The 22,487-nt window shown below is 49.6% G+C and overlaps 1 protein-coding gene across 1 annotated transcript; it reads left to right on the forward strand.

The window, feature by feature from the left end:
• The first annotated feature begins 332 nt into the window (after window positions 1-332).
• EPB42 (erythrocyte membrane protein band 4.2) lies at window positions 333-20,060 on the forward strand. The gene is made up of 13 exons (XM_047766558.1): window positions 333-497; window positions 2,959-3,144; window positions 3,745-3,975; window positions 6,608-6,726; window positions 7,895-7,999; window positions 8,853-9,030; window positions 9,640-9,778; window positions 10,021-10,124; window positions 11,126-11,368; window positions 12,699-12,998; window positions 16,420-16,574; window positions 17,641-17,774; window positions 19,472-20,060. The coding sequence occupies exons 1-13, from the start codon at window positions 488-490 to the stop codon at window positions 19,632-19,634; spliced, it is 2,067 nt and encodes a 688-aa protein (XP_047622514.1). The 5' UTR covers window positions 333-487; the 3' UTR covers window positions 19,635-20,060.
• Window positions 20,061-22,487: the final 2,427 nt, after the last annotated feature.

Below are 22,487 nucleotides of genomic sequence, written 5' to 3' on the forward strand. Positions count from 1 at the left end.
TCAAAATGGCACATGAACATCTAGTAACTCGCAGCCCGTGGTATATTTAGGGCCTGAGTCTGGAGCTGGATATGGGCCTCCTTCCATTGTTATCCAGGTAACATCCCTGAGGGTCTCTTGAGGCCACAGAAGCAGGGGGCTCCGAAGTTTACCTGATTTCTCCAGCCAGTGACTCTTCCCCCGCCCCACCCCCAACTCCAGCCTGCCAGGCATACCCCTGCTTGGGCCTCCTGGCACAAGAGATAAAATGCAAAAGGGGAACTCCCAGCAGCTGGTCCAAGAGATACCAGTGGGGATGGAGTAGGAGAGACAAACATGTGGGGAAGCTCATAGGAGGAACAGAAGGAAATGCTGTTTACAGATTCTTAAGCCAACTGAAGTGCCTTCATCATTTTCTGTCTGGAAGAGAGATTCAGAGAGGGAGCTCAGAGCGACAGTTCAAGACAGGCATTTCCTGTGGTCAAGTGGATCCGAGCAGCCTGCAGCCATGGGACAGGGTGAGCCAAGCAGCTCTCCATGGGGCTTACTGGACTGTCTGTAGCTCCTCCATTATTACATGTTTTCATTAAAAGAAGTAGAATGGTGGGGTTCCTGTTGTGGCTCAGTGGTAACCCACCCGGCTAGTATCCATGAGGATGTGGGTTTGATCCCTGGCCCCACTCAGTGGGTTAAGGATCCAGCATTGTCTTGAGCTGTGGTGTAGGTCACAGATGCGGCTCAGACTCTGTATTACTGTGGCTATGGCATAGGCTGGCAGCTGCAGCTCCAATGCAACTCCTAGCCTGGGAACTTCCACATGCCACAAGTGTGGCCCTAAAAAGCAAAAAAATAAATAAATAAAATGAATTAGGATGGTGGTGGGAGTGATGATGGTATGACTAGGGTGGCAGGTGGGAGTGGGTGTTGATAGTGGTGGAGGTGATATGGTAGGGCTGTGGCGGGAGAGAGTAAATGGGTGCTGCTGATGATGGAGGTGTGGGGGGGGTGACAAGTGCTGGGTGGTGGTGAAGGTAAGTGTTCTGTGACTCTGGTGGGGAAGGTAGCAGTCGGTGCTGGCAGCAGTGGAGGTGATGGTGGTGGGTTATGGTGGGGAAAGGAGGCAGTGCCATGGTGGTGAAACTGGTGGTGTGGCTGTGGAGTGGCAATAGAGTAGACTATTGATGGTAAACTGGTCCATAGTGATGACGGTGGTAAGAGGGTGATGGTAGTTAATCTGTTTATTTTCTTATCCTAGGATCATCATAACATGACTCTTTTCACTGGGTTGTGGTACCTCTGGACGATAAATCTGGGAAAGCACAGGGGTGTCAGAGCCTCAAGGCGGTTGGGAGAGAAGGGAGGTAGGAGTCAGGAGTCCAACTGAAAGGGACAGAGGCAGACATTAAGCAAGAAAACAGGCAGAAGCAGAGGATACAGAAAACTCAAGGGCATCTGTTAGAACATTTCCAAGTCCTCTTTGTGGAATGAGGGTAGCCTAAGAGAATGTTTAATACTTACGGGCCACCTCCTGGTCTGGTTTTTCTGGGCCATAGGAATCGTAGGTCTTACGAGCCTTTAGATGCAAGAGTCACATGCGACCTCAGATGAGTTGGTTCTACTTTCTGGGCCTCCCTCTTCTCATCTATGAAACAAGAGGATTAGACTCAGTAATTTTATTTTTTTATATTTATTTATTTATTTATTTATTTATTTATTTATTTATTTATTTATTTATTGTGTGTGTGTGTGTGTCTTTTTGCCTTTTCTAGGACCGCTCCTGCAGCATATGGAGGTTCCCAGGCTACGGGTCTAATCAGAGCTCTTGCTGCCAGCCTACACCAGAGCCACAGCAACACGGGATCCAAGCCATGAGTCTTCAACCTACAGCACAGCTCACGGCAATGCTGGATCCTTAACCCACTGAGCGAGGCCAGGGATCAATCCTGCAACCCCATGGTTCCCAGTTGGATTTGTTTCTGCTGCACCATGACTGGAACTCCCTAGACTCAGTGATTTTAAAACCAGTTCTGAAAATTATCTGATTATGTTCTCAGCAAAGACTGAGTAGAGGGGAGTAATATTGTGGGTTTTACTTATTGCTTTTGGATTGGGACCAGAAAAGGAAGTCAACCATGAGAATAAGCATTGCTCTTATTAATAATAACAGTAATAGTTCTACTTAATGCGACTTACTCTCTGTCTGACACTGTGCCCAGTGCATTACATGCATTATCTTTTTGGCTTTCCACAACCCTGCAAGGAGGGATGGCTATTCTCTTGGAAATTTTAAAAAAAAAAATTTTTTTTTCCTTTTTTTGGTCTTTTGTCTTTTTAGGGCCTCACCACCCATGGCATATGGACGTTCCCTGGCTAGGGGTCAAATCAGAGCTGCAGCTGCTGGCCCACACCACAGCCACAGCAAGGCAGGATCCATGCCACGTTTGAGAATTACACCACAACAGCTCACGGCAACCCAGATCCTTAACCCACTGAGCAAGGCCAGGGATGGAACCCTCATCCTTATGGATACTACTCAGTTTCAATAGCCCTGAGCCACAATGGGAGCTCTGGGATGGTTATTCTAAGGAAGAGGACACTGAGGCTAAGAGTGGTTAAGTTACTTGCCTGGGGTGGCACAGCTAGTAAGTTGAGCCAAGGATGTGAACCCTGATGTCTCTTAATTTCTGTGGGGTTTTTTGTGGGGTTATTTTGGCCGCCGCTTGGCATACAGAATTCTCGGGCTAAGGATCAGATTTGAGCCTCAGTTTCAGACCTACACTGCAGCTATGGCAACACCACATCCTTAAACCCACTGTGCCAGGCTGGGGATCGACCCTGCGTCCTGGAGCTGCAGAGAGGCCACCAATCCCATTGAGCCAAAGCAACTTTGAAACCTGGTGTCTCTGACACTAAGGTCTCTGCTTTTACTGATACTGTCACATTGACCTAGTCTCCATGACTTCATCCTTTCCACAACAGGCCTAGGGATCAAGTGCTGTGACTTCCATGCAGCGAGAAACAATGCCGAGCACCACACCCAAGACATCAGCTCCCAGCGTCTTACAGTGAGGAGGGGGCAGCCCTTCACCATCAGCCTGCACTTCCAAGCTCCAGTCCACACATTCCTGAGCACCATGAAGAAGATAGTCCTCGTGGCACGAACTGGTGAGTAGGGCAGGCCTCAACCTCTTTGGAGGACAGGGGCGGGGGGCATCTTTCTCTAGCTCCCTCTCAAGGGACCAAGGGGCACCTGGGCCTCAAAGAAGGCCTGCCCACCAGTAGCACCTGTGAACATGAGGTAATATGTGTAATAAACAGCAGTTATTATGATTCAGAAGTTGAGCATTATCACTAAGTGTTTCCTTTGGGTTGCAAATACGGTATGTTTTTTGGAAAAGTCTGAATGGAATTTAGGCTAAATACAACATTTAATTGCTACTACTTGCTGAATCTGTACTACATGTCAGATAAGGCCAAGGGCTTTACCTGCAATATTTCATTAAGACCTCTCGTGGACCCTGCGAAGGAGGTACTGTTGCTACATGAACGTCATACACTATGAAGCTCTTCTAGATGTCGGTCCATGGGAGTTGAGGACCATGCTCTCCCATCACCCTTTATGGCTTCCCATTTCTGGCTGGGCAGCTTTCATTCTCCTCCTCCAAAACTAATTCCCCCCTGCTCCACCTTTGTGATACTTCATTTTGTTACTCTGAGCTGTGGCCAAGAGGCCCAAGTGACTGATGCTCCTCCGTGTGACTACAGGAGAGCAGCCTTCCCAGGCCAACAGGACCCAAGCCACGTTCTCAATTTCCAGTCTGGGGAATGCAAAGTCATGGAGTGCAAGGGTCAAGGAGAGAGATGACCAATCCTGGACCATCTCTGTGACCACACCTGCAGATGCTGTCATTGGCCACTACTCACTTCTGCTGCAGGCCTCAGGCAGGGAGCAATGCCTGGGCCAGTTCACCCTCCTCTTTAACCCCTGGAGTCAAGGTGAGTTTGGACCTGGGCCAGCCTGGGCTGCACAGGACTTAAGTCCTAGGAGCTGAGGCTCGAGTGCTGCAGATACCAGAAGACAGTTCCCACCAGGACAGCACCAGCACTCAGCCACCGTGGCACCTGCTCCGTGAATGAACGGTCTCTCAGACCCAGGGTCCTGTGTTAGCATGGGAAGCAGCCAGGGGCTGTTGAAAGCAAAGGCTTATCTAGTGTTGGCTCAGGCTATTTGGTCAAAAGAGTGAGACCCACTGAAATGACCATGGAAAACTACCGTCTAGTGTAACAGGACAGGGGCCCAGAACTGCAAAGTGCTTCAGGAATGAAGGCAACCTGGGGGAAGGGCTTCTCTCTTCCCTCCCTGGGCTCCCAGAGTCTGTCTTCAGGGTGAATCTAGGTTTTAAGGGACCTGAGGTTTCTAAAATTTGGGGGACCCTCTTTAACAAAAAGAACACAGAATTTTGAATTGTTCAGACCCCTCCCTGTTTGAGCGGCAAATCAAACAGCCAGCCTCCCACAGCTCAGCAGCCTGGAGAGGGTGGTGCTTTCCTGGGGGCGGGGGGCCTCCTTCGGCCCAACCAGTGGCTACCTAGGGTAAAGCTCAGCCCTCACTGCCAGGGCATTTCATCCAGGGAAAAGGCAGCAGACCTGACTGATATGCCCCCGACAGGAACCAAGAGATCATCCTCTCTTCCTTCCCAGCCCGAAGATTGAGTCTGTCTCTCCTTTTTGAATCTGCCACCCTACACCTTAATTCTTTGGGCTCTGTGAAGGGGTGTTTGAAGGAATGGAAGACAGCTTCTTCTGGCTTGCCCAGAAAATCCTTTTCTCTCATGAGTTCACTGCGAACCCAAAGAGGACAAAGCAGGGCTGGGGACAAGGGGCAGTAGAAGACATCTTCCCAGGTTCCTGCAGCCCCTATCCCTGGACCCCCCATTCCTGACACCCTTTCTGTGTGGCCCCTGAATCCCACTGGGTGCCTGTATCCACTTCCCTTGCCCAGGCTGGGGTTCTCCAGCACCCCTTCCTTCAGATGGCCCTGCCTGTCCTCAGTCCAAGCCCTTTGTTCCTGCTCCAAGGGGGGTGGCAGGTGGAACATTGGGTGGGCACTAGTGTCCATCCAAGAACCCTTGCCCCAGGTGAGTGAGTGAAGACTCAGGGCACCCTCAGCTGGGGGAAGCCCCATGGCTCTCTACACAAAGACAGCAAGACCCTCAAACTGTTTTCCCCCAAAGCCAAGGCTTTAGTGTATCCGCTTCGCTGGCTCTGAGCCCACATCCGTAGCTAGCCCTTGACAATCTGAACAAAGATATAGCAAAGACAATCCTGGGACAAAGCCTGGTTCTTAGGGAGCTCACAGCCTTGACCCTGTGCCAGGATTCCCACCTCCATGCTCAGCTTGTAGGGACTGCGTAGAGAAGGCCTCTCTATGTGGGTATACCTCTGAGTGTGTTGCAGGGAGGGTGACTTACTGGCTAGGGGTGAGTTTTTAGCCCTATCTGGGAGGGAAGAGATTTTCAGAGATTACCTGGGATTTGGTCTCATTTTAGCATCCTTGGTGATGGGCTTCTCCTGGATTTGAAAGGAAAATTCATATCCTATAATGAAAGCTGGAGGCCTATTCATAAGCAGGAAACTTTATAAAACGGGGGGGGGGGCAGAGAAGAGCAGGGGGTGCGACCTGTGCTCTGATAATGTACTTCCCAAAGCCTGCAGAGTTTTGGGCCAAACACCTCAGTTTGAAGCAATTTCCAAAGAAGTGACATCCAACTGACTTTATGGGAAGTACTCAGAACAGAGGGGCAGAGGTCCAGGGCTCCTTGGGCACATGGTTCTGTGATCTTAGGCCCCAGGTTCTTCAGGGCTTCCTGATTTCTAATATCTCATCCTTTGCTGCTTTGTGTACTCTCATCCTGGTTGGGTGAGAGTACTCCCCTGGAACCAGTCTAACCACCCCACAACATCCCCCACAACAGGCAGAAGGAGACATTTGACAAGCAGAGCAAGTCCCCTCTACCCTGTTGCTCCCAGCTTCCTAGAGTGGGCAGTGGCCTCCTTAAGGCCCCCACCCTCCTCATGCTCCCCAGTCCAGGCCCTTGGATGAGGACGGCAGGAGAGGAAGCCGGGAGAGACCATGGGAGTCCCAGGCTCACTTGGACACCCTGGGTGGAAACCAGTGGTCTGGCTGCTGCTCCACATGGCCCCACTGTCCCCTCTGACCTGTCTCACAAGTCTCATCTTCCTGTCTGCTCACCCCTGTCAACCGCTCTGATTGGCCCCTGGGAAGCTCCCTGGGCTGTGGCCCAATTCTCTCTCTCTGGCCGGTAGCCCTCGGGCTGCAAGTATCTCTGGGCACCAGTAGGCCTTTTAAGGTTGCCCTCTCCTGTGCTGGCTGACTATGAGGGCCACCGGAGCTGACCCAGGGACTCTGACCGCTTCCCCACTTTCACCAGAAAGGCTGGGTTCCACTGGGGAGTGAAAAGAGGGTGGTCTTCCTCGGTCCCCACCAGGCCTGGATCAGAAGGGAAGGCCTGCAGCCAAATCTGGCCTGAGCAGGCGGGCAGAGGCCTGGAGGTGGAGGGTAGGCCTGGCACTCCACACACCCTCACTCCTGCCTGTTTCTCTCCAGAGGATGCTGTATTCCTGGGGAATAAGGCTCAATGCAGCGAATATGTACTGAACCAGAACGGCCTCATCTTCATGGGCACAGCTGACTGCATCGAGGCCATGCCCTGGGATTTTGGCCAGGTATGGGGGCTCCAGGGAGGGCAGGAAGACAGTGATTGCCCCATAACCTTCAGGGTTCAGGCCAAACAGAGCAGGCAAGTCCCAAAGCCCCAATCACGAGGGCATTTCTTTAGGCAATTTCAGCCACATGGTGCCTCTCTTCCCTCAGGGCCACATTAGACCATCCTCCTCCTCAACTTCCAGAGTTATCTTCCTAAAAGACCATGCAAATCAAACCTCTGTTAAATCCCCACCATCTACAGGATAAAAACCAAATTCCCTGGGTTGACATAAAAGGCCCTTCACAGCTAGGCCACTGCTTCCCTTTCCCAAGAGCCACCCCATGCTCCAGCCCCTGAACATGCAGACTGATTATTCCCTCTGCAAGTACTACCCTCCCTCCCTTTTCCTCTGGAAAACTCCTACTCATGTTTTGTTTTATGTTTTTTGTTTTTTGTTTTTTGCTTTTTAGGGCCATCCCACAGCATATGGAGGTTCCCAGGCTAGGGGTCGAATCGGAGCTACAGCTGCCAGCCACAGCCACAGCAACGCCAAATCCGAGCCACATCTATGATCTACACCACAGCTCATGGCAACGGCAGATCCTTAACCCACTGAGCGAGGCCAGGGATTGAACCCACAACCTCATGGTTCCTAGTCGGATTCGCTTCCCATGTGCCATGATGGGAACTCCCTACCCATCTTTTAAGGCCTTCTGAAAGGCTTCCCCCACCCCCAGAGGCAGACTGAATCTTTCCACTGTGATTGCTTCTATAGTTGCTGAGCTCTAAGTAGTCTAAATGGCTACATGTACCCCCCAACTTCTAATTGCGGGGTCCTCAAAAGCAGGCTGCAGTGGTTTCCTCCCCATGCAGTGCAGCTCTGTCAGGAGAGTGGGAGCAAGTTATATGGAAAACAACAGAGAGGGGACAGGAAAGGAAAGGACACCACCCTGTGCTCAAGAGTTCACACTCAGGAGAGACAGGTGACAGAACAGGCAAAGGGCTGGAGTGCCCAGCACAGGGAACCAGGGAGCCCCAGGGGAGGGAGCGAAAAGCCAACAGATCTCCAGTGAGACAAGGCAGGAAGGAGTGGAGCCTGAGTCTTGGAGGAGGAGGGAACGGGCTGGCATATGGGAGGAGAGCCTGACCTGGACACCCTCCATCACAGCCCTCTGTGATCCTTGCAGTTCGAGGAGGATGTCATTGACCTCAGCCTAAAGTTACTGAGCGTGAACAAGCAGGTGGAGGAGTGGGGAGATCCTGTGCATGTGGCCCACACCTTGGGCACATTGGTGAGTGAGGCTGGGTCGTAGTGGGGGAGGGGGGCGATGAGACAGCATTCTTCCCACAGACCTGCCCCACCTCTACGGCCCTGGACATCTTCAAATCACAAATGGTCCCCTCCTCCCAGGGTGTCGGGGACAGTCCCTGGAGAAGGGTCTGAGTGAGGAGGGGCAGACAACAGCGTCCACAGGGCAGAGAAAAGCACAGGGAGGTGTCATCCCTCAGGACACAAGCCAGTGAGGACTAAAAGTGGCCTGGATTTGCTCAGAGCACTCCTCCCCCCTGCCTCCCGTCCCCCAGCCCAACCCTGGGGCTTAGGTCCTTCTCACCTAAGGTGCTCCAAGGAACTTGTTTTCATTTCTAAACGATTCCCATGAAGGTGGCTTGGTGCTTTCTCGTCGTCCTTAAAGTCCTTTTGCAGGGGTAACGTTTCCATGTCCTCATGTGGCTCCATCCTCCCTTCTGGAGAGGTAGGGAGGAAGCAGGCCCAGCCCATGAGGAGGAGGAAGCTTCTGACATGTATGCAAAGGCCTGGAGGCCCCAGGTGCAAACACTCTCAAGGCATTGGGCCGGGTGGAGGTGGGGCAGGGGAAGGAGCCCTGAAAGCACCTGGCAAGGGGCAGCCCTCCTGCTGCTCATGTGCCCAGTGTGGTCCTCAAACCCCAGAGGGCTTGTTGAAGAGGACCCTGCACCAGGTGTCATCCCTGGAGGGTATAACCCCATGGGCGAAGGTGGACCCCAGGAACATGCAGGTTTAACAAGTTCCAGGTGACTCCCATCCATGATGGTCTGATCACCACATAAAGGAAAATGAGCCCCCTCCCCTCCTCCCCTATAATATCCACACATCTCCCCAAACAGCTGCAGGTGCTCAAGGAGAAGAATGTGCTGCCCACCTCACAGATCCAGACTGCCCAGGAAAAGGCCTTGCTGTACAAGCGCCGGGGCAGCGCACCCATCCTGCGGCAGTGGCTCACGGGCCTAGGGAGACCCGTGTACGAGAGTCAGGCCTGGGTGTTGGCTGCTGTCACTTGCACAGGTATAGAGCAAGTGTGCCTGCTGCACGTACACATCAGCTCAGCTACTGCACAGAGTGTCTGCTCTGACTCTTGGGTTTTGCCCCGTATCCCCCACCCCATGTTGGCCAGAACCTCCAAAAGCAGGCCCTGCCTGCTCTCTGCAGGGTTTCCCCACTCTCATCACACCCATAACTGCTTCCTGTGCATCATCTTTCCAAGAAGCCAGCTCCTCATCCTGGCCACCTCCTCCCAACCAGCTTCAGCTCCTTTTCCTAATCCAGCAAAGCTGGGATCATCCGGCGAGCTCTGCTCCCAAATTCACTTCTCCCTGAAGCTCCCCTGTCCTGGCCCCAGAAAAGCAAGCCCCAGTGCTCTGTTGTGTATCCCGTAAGCCTCCCTGTGCTGTCTAACTCTTAGGTACCTCATTTCTCAGCCTTGATCTGGCCTGGGTGTGGTGGGTGTCAGTTCTAACTTCCCAGTGCCTGTGCCCCTTCTCTTTCCACAATGTCACCTGGCATTTAAGACAGCAAAAGTGGCCAGTGTCCAGAGGAGACACTGAAAACACGAGCCACACTGCCCTTCTCAACCCAGGCCTCTCTGATACCCTGATTTTGCCCCTTTCCACGTAGTGCTGCGAGGCCTGGGAATCCCTGCCCGAGTTGTTACCACGTTCACTTCAGCCCAGGGCACCGGTGGGAGCCTGCTGGTGGATGAGTTCTACAGCAAGGAGGGCCTTCAGAATGGAGAGGGCCAGAGAGGCAGAATCTGGTGAGAAGCCTGATGGGAATGCGGGCCCAGACCTGGAAGGCCCCAAATTCTCTAAGTGTCACCTGTGGGAACCTCCCACCCTGAGTGGCCCTGCTGAGAGTAGGCCTTCCTTGGACACTGCTCATCAGGGCTGGTCCTGGCATGCACTGCTCTTACACAGCCTCCTCTTGCCTCCATAGTAATGACTCTGTCATTTCTACAACCTCTTCAGCACTCTTTCTTACTTGAGTTCTTCCCTTCAGGATCTTCCAGACATCCACGGAGTGCTGGATGAAACGGCCTGCTCTGCCCCAGGGTTATGATGGATGGCAGATTCTGCACCCTAGTGCCCCCAGTGGAGTTAGAGGTAAAGTCTGGTAAAGCCAGCGTAGAGCTGTGTGAACATAAGGAGACCTTCTGAGGGGAAACAGGGACAGCCGGGAATCCAAAGGGGGTCTGTATCCCCTAAAACAGGAGATGCAGTAGGAATGACAGTGGCCGGACTAATGCTGACCTCATGCCCACGGACTTAAGGGAACAAAGGTGTCAGCCACCGTGGCCACCAGGCCCAGGGGAATCTACCCCCTCAGAGCAACAGGCGAGGGAGATGATCTCAATGAAGGGCAGAGGGTCTTAAGACAGCTTATAGAGTGGGACTCCTGAGGTTCTGGATATGGATGAGGAGGGTATCAGAGAAGGAATCTTGAGGAGCCACATAAAGGACAGCTGTTTTGTTCCCAGAAACAGAACCCTCACAGAGGTGGGCACATAATAATGACTCAGTAAAGGCAACCCATTTCTATCACATCCATAGTCTAAGCTGGCTTAGGAATTCCTGGTCGCACCTGTTCTTCCCTGAGGTACTTAGCTGTCCAGTTTCTGAAAGAGCTTCTGTCATAGGCCATGACCAAAAAGCATTGTCACTCAATAGTGAATTTCAGGAGTTCCCGTCGTGGCGCAGTGATTAACGAATCCGACTAGGAACCATGAGGTTGCAGATTTGACCCCTGCCCTTGCTCAGTGGGTTAACGATCTGGCGTTGCCATAAGCTGTGGTGTAGGTTGCAGACGCGGCTTGGATCCCGCGTTGCTGTGGCTCTGGCGTGGGCTGGCAGCTACAGCTCCGATTCGACCCCTAGCCTGGGAACCTCCATATGCTGTGGGAGTGGCCCAAGAAATGGCAAAAAAAAAAAAAAAAAAAAGTGAATTTCACCTCGGCAGTGCCCTCTCAGAAATTTCACCTTCCTAGTGCCCACCTCTGACCTTGATCCCAAGGAAAGGACAATAGAACATAGGAGGTGATGCAGCTCTGACCCAACTCAGGATCTGGGTGTGGTTCCTCTCACTCACCAATGCTTCTCTCCCTCAGTTTTGGGGGAATGTGATCTGGTCCCAGTCAAAGCGGTCAAGGAAGGGACAGTGGGGCTGACCCCTGCGGTACTGGATATTTTTGCCTCTGTAAACGCCTCATGTGTGGTCTGGAAGTGCCGTGAGGATGGGACACTGGAGTTGACCGAGTCCAACACTAAGTATTGTGGAAACAACATCAGCACCAAGGTTGTGGCCAGTGACCGCTGTGAAGACATCACACAGAACTACAAGTACCCTGAAGGTACCGGACAGGAAAGGGCCCCGGGCTTCTCAGCACTGGAAATAGCAACAGAGGGAAAGGGATGAGCCAGACATATGCAGGCCAGAGAGAGGTGCAGTGCTTTCCCCATCATAGAAAACAGGCTTTCTCAACCCTGTTTGACATTATTCACATTCTGGGCCAGATAACTTTGTTGTGGGAGCTGTGCATCATACGACATTTAGCAGCATTCCTGGTCTCTCTCCGCTAGATGTCAGCTCTCCCTCCACTACCACCACCAACAGTGACAACCAGAAATGCCTCCTGAGGAGTTCCCTTCACAGCTCAGCGGTTAACAAATCCAACTAGTATTCATGAGGATGTGGGTTCAATTCCTGACTTCGCTCAGTGGGTTAAGGATCCGGCGTTGCCATGAGCTGTGGTGTAGGTCACACATGCGGTTCAGATCCCGTGTTGCTGTGGCTGTGGTGCAGGCCAGCAGCTGTAGCTCTGATTTGACCCCTAGCCTGGGAACTTCCATATGCCATGGGTGCAGCCCAAATAAATAAATAAATAAATAAATAAATAAATGCCTCCTGACATTTCCAGATGTCCCCTGCGTGCAAAACTGTCCCCAGCTGAGAAACACAGCTAGAACGGAGCCCACTTAATACCAAGCCCAGCTGCCAGGCAAAGTCTCTCTCTCCTGTTCTCCTTCAGGGCCTCCAACCTGTTCTTCCCTTTGTATTAGTTAATGGAGCCCATCACCATCCACCCATTTGTCCTTGAGCCATTCCTGTCACCACCCCACAGAACCCTCACAACCCATCCCCTCATCTCCTTCCCCATTGGCTATATATCACCCAGGGCCTCACCCTCTCTTGTCCACAGTATTGCAGCAGCCTCCTAAGTGGACCCCCACCCCCAATCTCTCCATCATTACTTCATCTCCAACTTAGAGTTTCCAGAATGAGCTTCCAAAGACACAAATGTAATACTGTTACTGAATATTCCTGCTCCAGAATATTCCATAGCCTCCCTTGCCCTTGGAATAAGTCCAAATTCCTTCACTTAGGAAGATTCAAGTGCCTGCAAAACTTGCCTCAGAGACAGTGTGACTTGTACAATACTAACTGTTCAAGGGGCCAATCAATAGCACTTGAAGAGCTTGGGCCTTGAGTGACTTGGAAGAGACAGGCTGTCCCTGTGGTGGGTCTGCCTAACACAGACCTTTTAAGCTAGAGGTTTGCAAAGCTCTTGTGACTTTGACATTTGTGCAGCAGTGGGTAAACGAATCTTAATCCTGGGCTTTTATTAGAAGGGTCTACACCTGCTTGATTAAGAGGCCTGCTTTGTTTATTCCGTTTTTCAGGATCTCCTAAAGAAAAAAAGGTGCTGGAGAAAGTTTGGAAAAACAGAAAGAAACATGGGAAAGTCCGTGACGTCTATCCTCCCAGTCTCGAGACTGGCGATCCTCTCCACTTTTTTTTGGAAGCGCCCAGCTCCCTACCTCTGGGAGGGGATGCCCGGATCTCCGTGAACTTGATAAACCCCAATGACTATGAGAAGGAAGTGAAGCTGGCACTCGGGCTGCAGGCGATGTACTACAATGGCGTCCTTGCTGCCACGCTCTGGAAGGATCAGTTTCTCCTCACAGTCGAGGCCAACTCGGGTAACTCGCCCCCCATCCCCAGACACTCCACACCCAGCTCCCACCCAGGCAGGCACCAGCCATGTAGCACCCTCTGCAGATCTGAAGAGATGGCTTCTAGCCACAGGTGTGCTCTCTCTCTCTCTCCCTCTCTCTCATTCTTTTTTTTTTTTTTTTTTGGCTTTTTGCTATTTCTTGGGCCGCTCCCGAGGCATATGGAGGTTCCCAGACTAGGGGTCGAATCGGAGCTGTAGCCACCGACCTACACCAAAGCCACAGCAACGCAGAATCCGAGCTGCGTCTGCAACCTACACCACAGCTCACAGCAACGCCGGATCGTTAACCCACTGAGCAAGGGCAGGGACCGAACCCGCAACCTCAGTGGTTCCTAGTCGGATTCGTTAACCACTGCGCCACGATGGGAACTCCTCTCTCATTCTTTATTGAGCTTCACACAGAGGAAAAATGCCCATGATTGCAATTGTGTAAGTAAACAGACCACAGGAGCAGTGTAAGTGTTTGCTAAGGTAAACATAGCACAGTGGTAGGGGAGCATCTCACCCAGGCTGGAGCACTGCCCTAGATCTTGAAGGATGAACACAACATCGTGGGAGAGAAAAGTGAGTCATGGGCATTTTAGGTTCTTCCTAAAAGGGACATAGGCCCAGGTTCTTTCTCCTCTTTAATATTCTTATTGGAGTCCCTGTTGTGGCTCAGCAGTTAATGAACCCAACTAGCATTCATGAGGACGTGGGTTCGATCCCTGGCCTCGCTCAGTGGGTTAAGGATCCAGTGTTGCCATGAGCTTGCGTGAGCTGTGGTTTAGGTGCAGACGTGGTTCAGATCCCACGTCTATGGCTCTGATGTCGGCCTGCAGCTACAGCTCCAATTTGACCCCTAGCCTGGGAACCTCCACATGCCTTGGGTGCTGCCCGAAAAAGACAATGACAACAACAACAACAAAGATTCTTATTTAATTGTCTGGGATGGAATCCAGGCACTGGTATTTTTTTCAAAGCTCCCTATGTTATCCTACAGTTGCAACTAGAGAAGTTGTTCAAACTTCGCTGCACACGAGAACCGCTTGGGAGAAGTTTGATGCTCACCCTGCATCCCAGACCAATTAAGTCAGAAACTCCACAGTTTGACCCAAACACCAAATTTTTTATCCTTGGGTTATTCCAATGCGTAGGCAATAGAATCAGTGGAATAGAGCTTGTCTATAGGATTGCAGCAGCCCCCGACGGCCCCCTGCCTTAGTCCCTCTAAGGGCAGAAGGTGAGGAGCGGAGGCGGGGTCAGGTTGGGGAGGGGTGTGAGAGCCAGAAGGGGCCAAATCATGAAGAGGCTTGTAGATCCTGCTGGGAGTTTGGGTTTCATTCTCACGTAATAGGTGAAAGTTTTTAACCAAGGGTGTTGATATGTTTAGAAATTCATTTAAAAAAAAAAAAAAGAACTCTAGGGAAGAATGGAATGGAAGGGGTCATATTATGTGGTTCTCAACCTTGCCTGCATGTTGACTCACCCAGGGAACTTTAAAAGTACCGATGCCTGGGCCTCACAGATGTGATTGATTTGGGGTATGGCCTGGCACTGCGATTGTCTTATAAAGCTTCCCATGTGACTCTTAGCGTGCATTTAATGTTGAGAACCACTGGATTAGAGGTTGGAAGGTTTTGTAATAATCGAGCCAAGAAAGGAAGGACAAACTAAACTGGCAGCACGTTTTGAATGAAGTCATACTAAAGAGGTGGGTCAGATTGCGCTTGTGTATGTGGGGCGGGGGTGGGGTGCCTCCAGTTTGGGTGCTCCTCTAGAGTAGGGTAAATGGGCGAGGGCAGGTTTGGGGGGAGAGGATGAGTTCTGTTTGTGGCACGTTGGGTTTGAAACCCTGTGAGACCTTCCAGCTGAGGCAGCCTGTAGGCAGCTGGAACCCCAGACCTGGTATTCAAGATAATGCCTGAGTGGGGACTGGGGAGGAGGAAACCCAGGCAGCACCAGCAAGTAGGCAGCAGTCAGGGAGAGAGCAGAGTAAGACACTGAAAAGGCCAAGAGCGGAAAGGGGAGCACAGTAAGGTCAGCAGAGAGGCCACAACAGTTCAGGGCTGAAAAGCATCCACTGACAGAGAGGAGCAATGGTGAAAGCGAGCCGAGATATGCAGGCCTTCCTGGAAGAATGGATGGAAAAAGCAGAGAGGCTGGGTAGTAGTCAGCCAGAGACACTGGGGAGAGGGAGGGTGTTCTTTGTTTCCTTTTAAGATGAGAGAGAGCAGAATCTGCTTACATACTGAGAATAAGTAGAGAAAAAAACACTGAAGCCTCAGGAGAGATGGGTTATAAATGATAGTGCAACCCTTGGGGAAATCAAAGGCAACTAGAATCAACATAGCTCACATTTATGGAGCACTTATTTTTGGCAAATACGATGTTAAGTGTTCTACATATGTTAGTTCATTTATCCTCACAAAGACCTTATGAGGCAAGATCTATTATTTTTTTTTTTTTTGTCTTTTGTTGTTGTTGTTGCTATTTCTTGGGCCGCTCCCGTGGCATATGGAGGTTCCGAGGCTAGGGGTCGAATCGGAGCTGTAGCCACCGGCCTACGCCAGAGCCACAGCAACGCGGGATCCGAGCCGCGTCTGCAACCTACACCGCAGCTCAGGGCAACGCCGGATCGTTAACCCACTGAGCGAGGGCAGGGACCGAACCCTCAACCTCATGGTTCCTAGTCGGATTCGTTAACCACTGCGGCACGACGGGAACTCCCGCAACATCTATTATTAAACTCACTTTATAGATGAGGAGACTGAGACACAGAGAGTTAAATAGCTTGGCCAAAGTTACAGTAGTTAAGCAGCGGTGGGGTCAGGATGGGACACAGATTTAAAAAGTAAAGGACAGGACTTGGGAAGGGGAAGAGGGGACAGTCCATCCACCTGGGAGGGGTGACAGCAGGGGTAGGTGTCTATATTTATAGGTTGGGGATCAGACCATGAGCTTACCAGGATTCCTCAAAGACGAAGGATTACTTCATTTCTCTGCAAAAGGGAAAGGGCAGAAGCAGAGAACAGGGGGAGACTAAGCAAGCCCACATTCAGCCATGGCTTAGTGGCAGGTCTGAGACCAGCACTTCACATGCACTGTCTCATTAACCACAAGCCATCCTGTCAGGTAGACATTATGATTAGACAAGGAAACTGAGGCCCCAAGAGTTTCACTTGTTCTAGTTCCAGGGACCTTTCCACTGCCCTGATGAAGAGGTCACCCGAGGGTGTTGGTGGTGACAAGTGGCTTCTTGAGTGAGTTCAAATCAGAAATTGCTGTAAGGAATGAGGCATTATTCTGGCTTCAGTGAGGTCCTGACTCCTTTGTATAATGTGTGAAGTTATTAGGGGTGCAAACACCCATCCCTTGGCACTGATTCCACCAGTCATGTGTTTCAGCTAAGAAAAGACACTCCTTCCTGTCCTTCTCCAATTTTGAACAAAACCCACCAGAGAATACATTGCTCAGACTCACCGCCATGGCAACGCACTCCACGCTTACCTGCTTTGATCAGAAAGACATCGCCATTTGCAGGCCACAACTTGCCATCGAGGTAGGAACCAGTCCTTACCCAAATTGCCAGCATTTGCTGTTACTCAGGTCCCCAATTCAGAAGGAACAGGGCCCCTCAAGCTTCAGAGAAGCTGACTGTGCTGAAGAGCTACCAGGAAAGGCTGGGTTGGGAGCTCCATCTCTTGAAAGAAATGATTTCTTATCTATGCTATTAAGGTTTAAATCTTCCAACTTTAGTTGATTAAGGTTTCTAAAATTGGGCGTCTTCCCAGTTGCTGCCTCCATACTTACAGGAATAATAATAGCCTATGTTTATTTACCATTTTATACATGTGTGTATTTTCATCTTTTGCTTAATACAAAAGTCCTGGGAGGTGGAAAGTTCCCATTATTCAGATGAGAAACAGTCCCAGAGAGCATCATGCCCACAATTAGAAAAATGGGACATTTTAGAGGCTTAGGGCTGTTGGTCAAGTCCTCTTTCCACATGTCATCTGGACCACAATGAATGTGACCTGGTCTCTGCTCTGGAGGAGGTGAGACTTGGGTAAGGGAGACACAACATGTGGTCTTCTATGTCAGTGCTTTAATAGAGGTACAAGGTCACTCTGAAACAAGTGGAGTCAAGTGGTGGGTTTGGGAAAGACTTCATGGAGGAGGTGGCATTTGTGCTGGGCCTTGAAAAATAGGTAAGCTTTCAGTGCAGAGGTGGGGGAAAAAATTACAGGCAGAAGACTGAGTAAAGGGGCCCAAAGGAAGAGGGCCTGAGGGGTGTGCTGGGGCTGGGATGTCTGTTATTGAGGGGAAGAACAAATGAGCCTGAGGGTGGGGGGTGGTAGGTGGGGGTGAGACACTGAAGGGTTCTGAATGCCAAGTGAAAGTGAATTTTGAAGACAATAAGTGAAGGAAAGGCACCTTCAGAGATGGTCAGTGATGGGTCACGGGTGAAAGTAAATGCAGAAAGACCAGGCAGAGGGGTAGAGAAGTCAGCTGTGGTGCCTGGGTGAGGATGGCAGAGACAGGAGAGTAACCAAGGAGGGTACAGAGAGGGTGGCCAGGAGAGGAAGGGAGTGACTGCAGCTCTGTGCTCTTGGCATCTCCCACAGATGCCAGAGACAGCAGTGCAGCATCAACCCCTAACGGCCTCAGTCAGCATCCACAACACCCTAGATGCTCCCCTGAATGACTGTGTCATCTCCATCTTCGGAAGGGGCCTCATTTACAGAGAGAAGAGCTACAGGTAAGAGACCTCAAGCTTCTCATCCCACAGAAACCTCTCAAATGGTCAGAAAGGCAGGGATCCAAGATTAATAGCTGTCTTTAGGCTGTGTTCATGAAGACAAATACCCGCCAGAGTTGAACCAGAGTATTAGGGCCTCTCTCATCCTGGGGTCACCAACGTCTACAGGGCTGCAGGGGTGTGGGAGGCTGTGTGCCCCTTGGGCACCTGACACTGTCTGCTGCCCTGGTCATGCAGCAAGAGTCCAGGTACTGCTGGTGAATGCAGGTGAGGGGTTCAGGGCTGGGTGAGAGCAACTATCACAGGGAAGCTAGGCTGCCCTCAGTGTGGCCAGAGTGCTGCATTCTACTAGTGATACTACAGTACACCGTGTCATTTACACATTCCCTTGTGTTCCTCTCATTCCCCACTCCACTCCCACCACCACTCTTTACAGCCTTTTTAAAAATGTGTAAAATGTGTACTGTCGCTACATGAGCCTGTATTTTTAACTTAAAAAAGTGATGTTATGTCTTCTTCTTATCATTCCAAACTATGTGTTTAAGATGCATCCACTTATGTCAAGTCCATTGCTTCTGCTACATAATCCTCCCATCACACACAACCCCCACTTGCTACCACACCACTCCGCAGTGATGGGCACCCAGAGTGCCTCCACCTATCCTGTTGGAGTGAACATCGTCACACTTGGCCCCTTATACACTTGCTTGGGACCCTGTATGTATGGGGGTGGGTCATGCCCAGGAATGGAGTTGCTCAGTCACAGGCTCAGCATCCTACCATCCCCTCACTCTTGGGAATATCCATTTTTTCTAGTCTGAGAGAAATAGATAATATTATTTTTCTAATTTGCAACTCTTAATATGTTTATTGGCCTTTTCCCTTTCCTCCTCGATATAATTTGTTCCTAATTTTGCCCGCTTTGCTTCTGAGCTTCTTGCCTTTTACCCTTGTTGATGTGTGGGAGCTCCCTGTTTGGTCTAGGTTATTAGTCCCTTGTTGCTTTTAGATGTTGCAAGTATCTTCATTCATTGTCCCCCCTCCTCTGGTGAATACACACGTATAGTTCATAGTTCATGATGCCTCCTCCTGCTACCCGAGGTCTGACAGGTTGTCTGGTTGTTGGGCCACTGCCTCGGCCTCATGCAATTCAGTGAGTCACTCTTGTCCATAAGTTGAGAAGAGAGAGACTGCCAACATTTAACCAGGCTTCTGTGGTCTCAAAGATCATTTGTGGGGCAAAGCTCCTCACAGGAAATCTGCATCATTCTCTCATGTCACCATAAGGTCCACAGGTGGCCAGGAGGTTGCTGAGGGGGCTCCAAACACCTGTGGACATTCTGACATCTTCTCAATATGTCCACCACACCCAGGGGAGTTAGCAATGTGAGGGTTCCAAAACCACAGCTTTCCCAAACAACCCAGTACTATTACCAAGAACGGGCCCAGACCGAAGTCATGGGTCATAAAAGAAACAACAGAGGCAACTCAGGAGCCCTTAGAATGGGATGTTTCTCTTCTCAATCATACAACTGCTCATCATAGGAGACTCCTGCCTTCAAACTTGTTTTAACAGCAAGGTACTTGGATGTCTATTTCTTCATCCCACCTCTTCAAGTAGGGTAGAATCAGTCACTGGGACCAGGAAAGCAATGACCTTGGGACAGATCTAGTACCTGCCTTTTCCTTTATTTTAGATTAAGTTCAGTGCAGCCTGGATGCACCGTGTGCACCAAACTCCAGTTCACACCAATGCACGTGGGGCTCCAGAGGCTCACGGTGGAAATGGACTGCAACATGTTCCAGAACCTAACCAACTTCAGAAGTATCACTGTAGTAGCCCCTGAACCTCCAGCTTAAACTTCCAGCTCCGCATCGCTCCCCCCAACAACCCCTTTGAATCTACAATTGAAAACCAAATGTGCTGGGAAGAGACACTTTGCTTATCAGACAAATGAATCTCCGGGATGAGTCTAAGAGTCGGAGAACAAAATCAGAGTCCCAGAAATCAATAGGAAAGATATTCATTTCTATCACAAGGCACCCATGAAGACTAGCTGCTTAAAAGAGAAACTAATGGGCTTGAGGAATAAAAAGACTTTGTGGAGTTTCCTGGTGGCACAAGGAGTTAAAGGTCCATCACTGTCACTGCTGTAGCTTGGGTCACTGCTGTTCCCGACCTAGGAATTTTTGCATGCCGTGTGTGTGGTTAAAAACAAAAAACAAACAAAAAAAGCCCCCTTTGTAAAGGTACTCCAATAAATAAACTCAGATTTTTCAAGTTCAGGGTTTTCTTAAACATTTTACTGCTCCCTAACACATTCATTAATTTATAGGTAAGGAAAACAACCAAACATTTAAATTATTCTTATATTTCTGATGAAATGGGACACTATTACCTAAAAACAGGATCTTTTAGTTAATCCTTTGTTGTTTGTTTTTTAGGACTGAATGTGTGGCTTATGGAAGTTCCCAAGCTAGGGGTCAAATTGGTGCTGCAGCTGCTGGCCTATGCCACAGCCACAGCAACACAGGATCTGAATTGCGCCCAACTTAGACCACTAATAGCAACGCCAAATACTTAACCAATGAGTGAGGCCAAGGATTGAACCTGCATCCTCATGGATACTACTTGGGTTTGTTACCACTAAGCCACAACGGGAACTCCATCTTCTAGTAAAGTCATTTTAAGATTACATTGACTGGTGCCATTCCTGACCATTATCCTTAAAGAGCCAAAGATGACTGAACAAAGTTATAAAATATACAACATAAGACCTGAGCACAGAATGATATTCTAGATTCTGCCATAGATAAGTCCTTATTAGAGTTAAATATCATCAAATATTAAATATAGCACAATTAAGTCTGATGGTAATAACATGAATTTGGTCAGTAGAGAAATACACAATTATTAAGTATACAGAAAAGAGGCCCTATAAGAAAAGAAAAAAAAACTGAACTCCTTTTGTACACAGTTAGGTTTTTTTTGGTTAACATTTTGTTGCTTTGGTACTCTCAGTTTTAGTTCTTTATAATACTTGTTAAAAGTACAGAATGGGGCGTTTCCATCATGGCGCTGCAGAAACAAATCCAACTAACAACCAAGAGGCTGTGGGTTTGATTCCTGGCCTTGCTCAGTGGGTTAAGGATCTGGTGTTGCCATGAGCTGTGGTGTAGGTCACAGACCCGGCTCAGATCCTACATTGCTATGGCTGTGGCGTAGGCTGACAGCTGTAACTCTAGTTTAACCCCTAGCCTGGAAACCTCCATATGCCGTGGGTGTGGCCATAAAAAGCAAAATCAATAAATAAAAAATGAAAAATCATTGTAATTCTCACTTACAATAAAAAATGTTTTAAAATGAAAAAAAAAATACAGAATGGCACTTTGTAAAATAAATTAAAACTCTTTTGGGGAGTTCCCGTCGTGGCGCAGTGGTTAACGAATCCGACTAGGAACCATGAGGTTGCGGGTTCAGTCCCTGCCCTTGCTCAGTGGGTTAAGGATCCGGTGTTGCCGTGAGCTGTGGTGTAGGTTACAGACGCGGCTCGGATCCCCTGTTGCTATGGCTCTGGCGTAGGCCAGTGGCTACAGCTCCGATTAGACCCCTAGCCTGGGAACCTCCATATGCCGCAGGAGCTGCCCAAAGAAATAGCAAAAAGACAAAAAAAAAAAAAAACAACTCTTTTGGGAGTTCCCATAGTGGCGCAGTGGAAACAAATCCAACTAGGAACCATGAGGTTGCGGGTTTGATCCCTGGCCTTGATCAGTGGGTTGAGTATCTGGTGTTGCTGTGGCAGTGGCATAGGCCAGCAGCTACAGCTCCAATTAGACCCCTAACCTGGGAACCTCCAAATGCTGAGGGTTGTGGCCCTAAAAAGACAAAAGACAAAAAAAAAAACAAAAAAACCCCACACAAAATCTCTTTGGACTTAAGGAATTTCAACCCCAAGTACACACTAGTCTCTCAAAAGAAAAAGCTGCTGGATTTGGAAGGTATTATGCTAAGTGAAATATATCAGACAGAAAAAGATAAATACTGTATGATATCACATACATGTAGAATCTAAAAAATACAACAAACTAATGAATATAAGGAAAAAAAAGAAGGGGTGGGGGAGAAATGAATCAGCGGAAATGAATCTGACTAGCATCCATGAGGACACAGGTTTGATTCCTGGCCTCACTCAGTGGGTTAAGGACCAAGCGTTGCCATGAGCTGTGTTGTAAGTCACAGACTCAGCTTGGATTCTGCATTGCTATGGCTGTGGTTTAGGCCAGCAGCTACAGCTCCAATTCGACCTCTAGCCTGGGAACCTCCATATGCCATGGGTGCAGCCCTAAAATGACAAAAAAAAAAAAAAGAACAGCTGCTGTTACTGACTATATCTCAAGAGACCATGGGGATGTCAGAAGGGCGGATGCGATGAAGTACACCTATACAAGACAAAGGACTAGCATTAGAAGTATGGAAACCAGTAATACATACATAAGGTCTAAGGCAGGTCACTAAAATATGCAGTATTGTATACCTTATTTTCCAAGATGTGATCTTCCATACTGATGCAAAAATATTATTATCTGTTAATGATTTTGCAAAAGGATTAACTAAAGAGGCCCTGAAAGTTATATAAACTCTCAGACATTTAAAATTTTTGACTTATAAAAACTTTGTACTTGGGAGTTCCTGCTGTGGCTCAGTCGGTTAAG

This window comes from Phacochoerus africanus, chromosome 2, assembly GCF_016906955.1.
Source record: "Phacochoerus africanus isolate WHEZ1 chromosome 2, ROS_Pafr_v1, whole genome shotgun sequence".
Lineage (NCBI taxonomy): Eukaryota > Metazoa > Chordata > Mammalia > Artiodactyla > Suidae > Phacochoerus > Phacochoerus africanus.